The following is an 8,723-nucleotide window of genomic DNA, read 5'->3' as shown; positions in this document are numbered from 1 at the left end:
GTCCCCTTGATTCCACCAGGCCCTGCCATGCTCTATTGGCCCCTTGGTTCCAGTGGGTCCCAAAGTGTCCGAACAGACTCCATTGTTCAATGAGGCCCCGCGATATCACTTTGCTCCCCTTGGTTTCACAGGGCCCCACAGTGGAATAATGGATTCTTGGTTCCATGAGGTTCCTCAGTCACAATGGTCTCCTTGGATCCGCAGTGTCACAGTGGCCCCTTGGCTCCGTCTGGCCACGCTGTGTCACAATGGCTCATGGTTCCATGAGGCCACACAGTTTAACAAGGGACGCTTGGATCCATCAGGCCTTGCTGTGTCACAATGGACTTCTGGTTCCATGAGCTCTCACACTGCCGGCAGCAGTCTCCTTAGTTCTGCAGTGTCACCACGGACCCTTTGTTCCATGATGTCCGGCACTAGAACACGGTCACCTTGGTTCTGTAAGGTTCTGCAGTGTCACAATGGACCCATGGTTCCACCAGGCCTTACTGTGTCACAATGGCCCCTTGGTTCCAAGTGGATTCTCTGGGTCACAATGGTCTCCTTGGATCCGCACTATCACAATGGACCATTGGTTCAATGTGGCCTCAATGTGCCAAAAAGGATTTTGGTTCCATGGGGTTCTGCTGTGTCACAATGGACACTTTGTTCCATGAGTTTGCACAGTGTCACAACTGACTCCTTGGTTCTGTGAGGTCCCACTCTCACCAAATCTCTGAAATATCAGAATAAGGGTCCTGAAACCTCATTTGCTATTTCAGAGGGTGTCATTTATTCAGGCCTGAGGTCCAACATGGGATACCTCCCAACATCACATGAACATGTAGATTTACCAGTGTGTTCCTCTTATGCCGTTGCTAAATGAGAATTACAATTTACCCAATTCCATAAAACCCGCCCGAAGTTCCCAGATTCACTCCTTGTTTTCTCTATTCCTGCACCCTTGAGCCAGATGTCTTCTTCTTCTCTTCCAACCATCCTTGCAGGGAAAGCAGCCCCTGCATGCCTTGTTCCTGTGCTGAAAGTTCAGAGGCAGGTTAAAAATGGAATTAACCCTTTTGGTATCAGCCCCAGGCTTTGTGTGGGCAGGCAGAGGCAGGCAGGAGGCAGGGCTGACAGCAAAGGAAGGGCCCAGCCAGGTGGGGCAGCCGGGGGATGCCGACAGCCTGCAGGGACAGAGGCGCAGGGCAGGGACACCATAGCACAGCCTGGGCTGCACTGGGCACAGGCATGTGCAGCAGCTGCAAGACAGCCCTGCCAGAGCCAACTTGGGCAGCACTTTGGCCATGGCTGCTGGGCCTGGGCCTGAGGCAGGAGCAGGAGACAAGTGACCCTTGCAGGCCTGGGGCCTCATTGCCTCCTTGTCCCTGCTCAGCAGCCTGGCAGGGGCCGCCCCATGCTCCTGCCCTTGCCATTGCACATGCCCACATGCCAGTGCCCATCCCGGCAAGAGCCCTGAGCAAGGAGGGAGGGACAGCATCTGCCTGGCCAGGGGCTGGGGCTCAGGCCTTGGCCCTTGGCATTCCTCAAACGCATCCAGCTTTGCTCAGCACCAGAGACACCTTTGCCTTGTTTGTCCCCAGCTGTCATCACTGCCTCCAGTGTTCTGCTCTAACTGGAACCTAGGGACATTTTCTCAGTCGTGTCCCTCAGTGGAACCCATTAAAACTTCAAGAAACTTCAGAGTTTCAATTTAAGTTTAAGTTCTTTAGAAGTTTTTTGAACACTCTCTCAGGGACTGAGTCTGATGTAAACAACATCAAATCACCAAGAGGCTCATTAAAGTCCTTGTGCTGTGTCTGTGCTGCTCACCTTTAAAGGAACAGCTCTTCCCAGGGCCAGCTCCTCTCCCAGCCCAGCAGGGCTGAGGGCTCTGCCTGCAGGCACTGAGGGGACAGGAGCCAGGCAGAGACAGGCTGAAGGCAATCAGGATTGGGAAGACATTGAGCTGAGACTTCACTTGGGAAAAGATCTTCACAGCCCTGTGCATGGTGAGTGTGTGGGTGCAGGGCAATGTCCCCTGTGCTCCTGGAGGGATCTCCTGAAGCCAGCACACCCCACAGCCTGGGGGATGTGCCAGGAGGACTCTCCCAGGTTCTCTGGGGCACAGGAGCAGGATGAGGAGGATGTGCTGCAGAGCGGGGCTGCCCTGGGCACCGTCAGAGGGACAGGGCAGGACGGCTCCCGCTGCCAGGGATGGCTGCAGGGGGTGAAGCTGGGACTGCAGCCAGGGCTGCCCAGGGCTGTCCTGCAGAGCAGCTCCTGCAGCCCTCAGGGCTCTTGGCCAGCCCAGGGCATGTGCCACCTGCCAGGGGCAGCTCTCAGCCTGCCTGGCAGCTCCCCATGGACGCTGCAGGGGAGAAGTTGGAGGTGGAAGGACTTCCCCCTCATCAGGGCAGATTCCTCCTGCTCTGGAGATGGTGCTGCATGGCCAGGGCTGCTCTCAGCTTTCTCCTAAAGGGTAGGGAAAGGCTCTGTCAGCCTTGGCTGTGTCACTGACACTCCTCCACTGTCACTCTGGGCATCAGCAGATGGGCCTCAGCTCTCCCTCAGAAAGTGCCTCCTCAGCCTCCTCTCCCTACAGACAGCAGCAGCAGCACCTTGGCTTGCAGCATCTCTGTTTGTCTGGCCTGCCCTTAAGGCCCTGCTGCCAGTGAGATGCCCCTGGGCAGTGCCCTGTGCTGGGAGGGGTCTGCAGGGCAGAGCTGAGCCCCCAGCGCTGGGCTGGGCTGGGGCAGCACTGGCAGGGACAAGGCTTGGATAGAGAGAAACAGCTTCCAGTAGGCACAACTCCAGGCAGCAGGGAGCCAGAGCAATCCTTGGTGTCCCTCCCTGCTCATGTGCATAGGGAAAGAGAAAAGCATTTGGAGAAAACAATTTTTACACTCGAGAATTCCAAAAGTCCACTTTATTTTTCAAAAAACATTTAACTGGGATCATGGTGAAATAGAGAGAGGTTAAATGAACAAAGGGCACCTGTGTGATTCCAGCAGGTCTGACTGCCCTGCGGCACAGGGAGCCCTATTTTCCCTCAGGTCTCCCCAGTATTCAGGCTGAGTGCAATGCTGAAGATAAAGCAGTAACGCAGAAGGACCAGAAACCTGAAATCAAAAAGGAAATCTATCCCAGCTTGTCAATGTCTTCTTTCAACAGTCCACTATGACCAGAGTGAAGGAATGTCCAACAGCAGCTCCATCAGGCACTTCCTCCTGCTGCCATTGGCAGACACGCGGCAGCTGCAGCTCCTGCACTTCTGCCTCTTGCTGGGCATCTCCCTGGCTGCCCTCCTGGCCAACGGCCTCATCATCAGCGCTGTAGCCTGCGGCCACCACCTGCACACACCCATGTTCTTCTTCCTGCTCAACCTGGCCCTCAGCGACCTGGGCATGATCTGCACCACTGTCCCCAAAGCCATGCACAATTCCCTCTGGCACACCAGCACCATCTCCTACAAAGGATGTGCTGCACAGGTTTTCCTATTTCTCTTCTTTGTGGGAGCAGAATTTTCTCTCCTGACCGTCATGTGCTATGACCGCTACGTGTCCATCTGCAAACCCCTGCACTACGGGACCCTTCTGGGCAGCAGAGCTTGTGCCCACATGGCAGCAGCTGCCTGGGCCAGTGGCTTTCTCAATGCTCTGCTCCACACAGCCAATACATTTTCCCTGCCCCTGTGCCATGGCAATGCCCTGGGCCAGTTCTTCTGTGAGGTGCCCCAGATCCTCAAGCTCTCCTGCTCCAAATCCTACCTCAGGGAACTTGGGCCTATTGCTCTCACTGTCTGTGTTGTTTCTGGCTGTTTTGTGTTCATTGTTTTCTCCTATTTGCAGATCTTCAGGGCTGTGCTGAGGATCCCCTCTGAGCAGGGACGGCACAAAGCCTTTTCCACCTGCCTCCCTCATCTGGCTGTGGTCTCCCTGTTTCTCAGCACTATCATGTTTGCTCACCTGAAGCCCCCCTCCATCTCCTCCCCATCCCTTGATCTGCCTCTGTCAGTTCTGTACTCGGTGGTGCCTCCAGCCTTGAACCCCCTCATCTACAGCCTCAGGAACCAGGAGCTCAAGGCTGCAGTGTGGACAATGATGACTGGATGGCTTCAGGAACACTAAACTTCTTGCCAGTTTCTACAAGTCATTTGTAATAAATTTCGTCTTTGATAATACTTGGGTGTGACAGTGCTCACAGGGGTTTTCAGGTGAGGGAAGAGACGTAGATCTGACTCTGTATTTCAGAAAACTTGATTTATTATTTTCTGATACATATATTACATTAAAACTATACTAAAAGAATAGAAGGAAAAGCTTCATCTCAGAAGACTAGTTAAGCTAAGAATAAAATAGAAAATAATGATAACCAAAGGGAGCTGTCTTGGACTCTCTCTGAGATAGCTCGGTCTTGATTGGCCATTAATTATAAACATCCCAGATGGGCCAATCAAAAATCCACCTGATGCATTCCACAGCAGCAGATAACCATTGTTTACATTTTGTTCCTAGAGCCTCTCAGCTTCTCAGGATGAAAAAATCCTAAGACAGGATTTTCATAAAAATATATCTGCGACACTTGGGTTTAGTATTTGATTTGTTCTTTCCTTCCCTTTTTCTTAATCTTTTCATATTAGAACAAATGGCATTGTTGGAGCCATATTTCATTTTGTTTTTCTCCACATTTGCTGTGGCCCCAGAGTGTGTCCATGAGGACCTCTGCTCTCAGTGGTTTTAAGAGATCTAAAGCATCTCCAAGCAATGTCTTCCCTGGCAATTCCCCTTTTGCTGCCTTCTCAACAGCTGCAGCAGCAAAGTGTGTGTGCAGAGCTGGGGGCATGTCATGGGTGGCACAGCAACTCTGCTCCTGCTGGCCACACCATTCCTGATCCAGGCCGGGAGCCATTGGCCTTCTTGCCCACCCAGGCACTCTGCTAGTTCATGTCCAGCCTGCTGTCCAGCAGTGCCCCCAGGTCCCTTTCTGCGTGGCTGCTCTCCAGCCACTCTGATCGCTTGGCCATCCTGTGGTTGCCCTGTGATGGCACTCAAGGTGATCTGTTCCATCACCTTGCCGGGCACCCCGGTCAGGCTGACAGGCCTGGAGTTGCCCAGCTCCTCCTTCCAGCCCTTCTTGGGGATGGGCTCACATTGGCACCTCCAGTCCTCTGGGACCTCCCTGCTGAGCCAGCACTGATGCTAAATATTGGAGAGCAGCTTGGGGAGCTCATCCACCAGCCCCCTCATCCCCCTGGAATAGATCCCCTCTGCTCCCAGAGAGACCTGTGAGCATCTGAGTGGCTCAGCAGGTCCCCAGCTGCTTCCTCCTGGATTACAGGGGGCTGTTCTGCTCCCTGTGCCCTTCCAGCAGCTCAGGAGAACACTTGTCTTGAGGACAACTTGACTTATTCTTGAAAATTGAGGCTAAGAAGGGGTTAAGTACCTCAGCTTTTTCCTCATCTTAACCATTTCCCCTCCAATAAGGAATGGAAGTTGTCCTTATCCTTCCTTTTGCCATTAATATATTTATAAAATCATTTTTATTATCCTTCACAGAAGTGGCCTGGTTAAATCCCAATTGAGCTTTCACATCTCTAATTTTCTTTCTGCATGACCTAAGAACATCCTTTAACATGTCCTGAGTTTCCTGTCCCTCTGTCCAAAGGTGATGCACCCTAATATTTTTCCCTTGAGTTCCTGGAAAATGCTCCATGCCCTGCCAGGTCATTCATTTTCCTTGCTAGCTCACTTTTGGGCATAGAGGGACAGGCTGTTGCTGCTCTGTCAAAATTATTTTCTTCAATTGTGTCCACCCTTCTTGGAATCCTTTGTTTTTAAGGGCTGTTTCCCTTTAAAAAATCAGTACCTGATTTGTTTCTCCCCAGCTCAATCCTTTATAGGCTGAAGTCTGCTCCCTGGAACTCCAGTGTAGAAGATTTGTTGATGCCCCTCCTTGCGATAACCGTGGGTTTCTAGGCTTATTGTAATCCAGAGCCGGCTCGCTCAATACTAAAGTCAACACAGAATCGCATGAACGAGACAAAAGACGAAGAGCGCTCTCTGCCACGTGGAGATGAGTATCCAGGTTATTGGCTTGAGACAGGGACACTTCTGCAGTGAGCGACCACCAGGTAGCAAAGAGGTAGAGCCTCACCTGCAGTAGGGTTTTATGCCCCAGGTGATGGGGGCAGGGAAAGAGGACCGCAGCCAATGGGATAACACTGGGGAGGGGTGAGGGGAGGGACCACCCCGTGGGGCAGACCACCAGAGATACAGAGACCAGGGGGGTGAGGGAGAAGCCATGTGAGGGGGAATATACCATCCACGTGACCCAATAACATATTTTCCCAACACCCAGTGAAACCAACTAAATATCTAGTCCAATACAACACCTCCTTTCACAGAATATTTAAAATCTTCAATAATTTCACGGTCACTGGACCCCAAACAGCCTCTGACAATTACATCTCCTGCCAGCCCTTCTCTGCTTGTGACCAGCAGGAGACAGAGCTTTCCTTGGCAGTGGGAATTGCAGGAAACCTCCCCAAAGTGTAGCTTGGAAGGCTCAGTCTGGAGCTGAAGAGAAAGCAGTCCCTTGCAGGGCAGAATGTTGGTGCTGGAGGTGTGGCAGCGTGAGGCTGGGCCATGGCGGGCCTCTGTGTGCCAGGAGCCGGCAGCGCTGGGTGCAGGGAGCCCAGGGAGGGCACAGAAACGCTGGGTGAGAAATGCTGGGGCACAAGGAGATGAGCGAGTGCAGCCGGCCAGGGCAGAGGAGCAGCACGCCCAGGGGGCACAGCCTGCAGGACAGATGGCCAAGGGCTGGGCAGGACTGGCAGGGTCACAGGCACCCAGGCCTTTGTGCCCTGGGCTTGGGCAGCGCCTCTGGAGGCCCCACAGGAGAAACTTTCCTGGCAGGGGCTGCACTTTGCTTCTCCCTCGGCCTGCCTGCGGAGGCGCACAGGGGCTGCGGGTTGATGCCATTTGTCCTTGCTGCCCCTCACATCCCCCTGGCCCACCAGGAGCCCCGAGGCAGCTGTGAGGGACAGGCCCTGCTGGCCCAGGCTGGGCTCAGGGCTTGGCCTTTCTGCTTCCTGCAGCCAAGCCAGGCCTTGCTCAGCATTGCAGTTCCCTGCTCAGAGCCTTGGGCTCCCTGCAATCCTGCCCTCAAGGATCTGCTCTCACCAGGCCCTGGGCAGCCTTTGGCACTCCTGCCCTCCCTGGGGCCCAGCCATGCCCCAAAGCACTTGGAGTTTTGCTGCTGACTCCTTGAGCAGCTTCTTCATCCTTCTCTGCGTGCCTGAGGCTCCTGGACCCAGCCCCAAGTCCAGCGTGGGGCTGATTAAAATACAGAAAGGCCTCAGGAGCTCTTTGTCTCCCTTCCATTGTCTTTGAGTCTCCAGGGCTTGTGCAGTGATTGGAGTCAGTTTGGAGTTGTCTTCAGGAGGGAGATTCCACAGTGCACATCATGATTGGTTTTTAATCAAGGGTGCATTTTTTTACTTTTCATTTCAAAGAAGAGGGGATGGAAGCACTCCCCAAGTCATCTTGATGCTGAATGTCTCCTTAGGAGGTCTGGGCAGGGAGAAGAATGAGCCCCTTGCAGGCTGGGCCAGTTTGGAAACCTGCTCCTCACGCCCAACCTCACCATGACCTCTAGGACTGAGATCCCAAAAAACACCCAGAAAAGTTCATGGAATTTTTTTTATTTCTTTTTTTTATTCTGTAACACATTATTTGGTGTTACCATTTTATTATTTATATATTTTTATATTTATTTATATTTATAACAACAGTATTGGATTTTATTACCTAGTTTTTATATTTATATAGAAAAATCACTACATTTTTAGTAGGCAAGAAAAATAATGCTCAACGTTTCTAACTAACACAATTCACTTTGTGAAAAGTGCATAGTATATGGCTCCATGCAGGTATTTACCATATGTTAGTGGGATTTTTTAAGAAAGGAATGAGGCACTTGCACCATATAGCAACCCCAGGACACCTAAATCTTTCAGAGAAAAAGAATTTATTGCCCTCTTATCAGAAGAAACGAACTTCTTCCTCAAAGGCACTGTTAGGATTAGAAGGAAGAAGTTGCTGATGACCAGACAGAATCCTGTATTTGAATGGAATTTATTCATCATGTATGAAGGGCATGACTATGCCACAGACTGTTGCTTTTAGGGGTTAATCCATTGTTAGCAGGTGTCCTTTTTTGGGCTCATGCTGCCCATAAAAAGGTACCTGGACGTCCGTAATTCTTTGTCTTTATTGTCTCATATTGTCCTAGTTCAATTTGTACAAATTATTATAACTCTAATTGTATTGCTATTTTTAAAACAATTTTATTACAATTAAACTTTAAAAATTTTAAAAACAAGTGATTGGCGTTTTTCACACCTTCATTAATTTATTAAGCTCCAGTAGCTATTTATTTATTCCTCTTTCCATATATATATTAGATATATTTGTAGACTTTTAATCATCTTTTTTATAGTCTTTTTACAATACAGGGTCAAGAAGGGGCACTTTGGGGTCCATGGAGACTTTTCTGGGTCATATTTGGGGCGGTTTTGGGTCTGGGGAGGGAATTCCGAGAGAACTTGAGGATATGGAGGACACTTGGGGGTGCCAGGTGGGCACTTGGAGGGGCACTCAGGGATTCTGAGGGACAGTTCAGGGTCCGGGGCAGCACTTGGGAGTCCAGGGAGGTCCTTGGAGGTCAGGGAGGGGAATTTG

General features: G+C 51.3%; 1 protein-coding gene across 1 annotated transcript; it reads left to right on the top strand.

Annotated features, from left to right (window-relative positions):
• The first annotated feature begins 3,176 nt into the window (after nucleotides 1–3,176).
• Nucleotides 3,177–4,109, top strand: LOC141726666 (olfactory receptor 14A16-like). The gene has a single exon (XM_074531636.1). It carries the CDS (start codon nucleotides 3,177–3,179, stop codon nucleotides 4,107–4,109), a length of 933 nt encoding a protein of 310 aa, XP_074387737.1.
• The last annotated feature ends 4,614 nt before the right edge of the window (nucleotides 4,110–8,723 follow it).

This window comes from Zonotrichia albicollis, chromosome 37, assembly GCF_047830755.1.
Source record: "Zonotrichia albicollis isolate bZonAlb1 chromosome 37, bZonAlb1.hap1, whole genome shotgun sequence".
NCBI classification, from domain to species: domain Eukaryota; kingdom Metazoa; phylum Chordata; class Aves; order Passeriformes; family Passerellidae; genus Zonotrichia; species Zonotrichia albicollis.
The sequence above is the reverse complement of the archived record's forward strand: the minus strand, read 5'-3'. Positions and strand labels throughout refer to the sequence as shown.

Bases quoted from the DNA above. Each gene is read 5' to 3' on its own strand.
- LOC141726666 (XM_074531636.1), top strand. From the start codon at position 3,177: ATGTCCAACAGCAGCTCCATCAGGCACTTCCTCCTGCTGCCATTGGCA.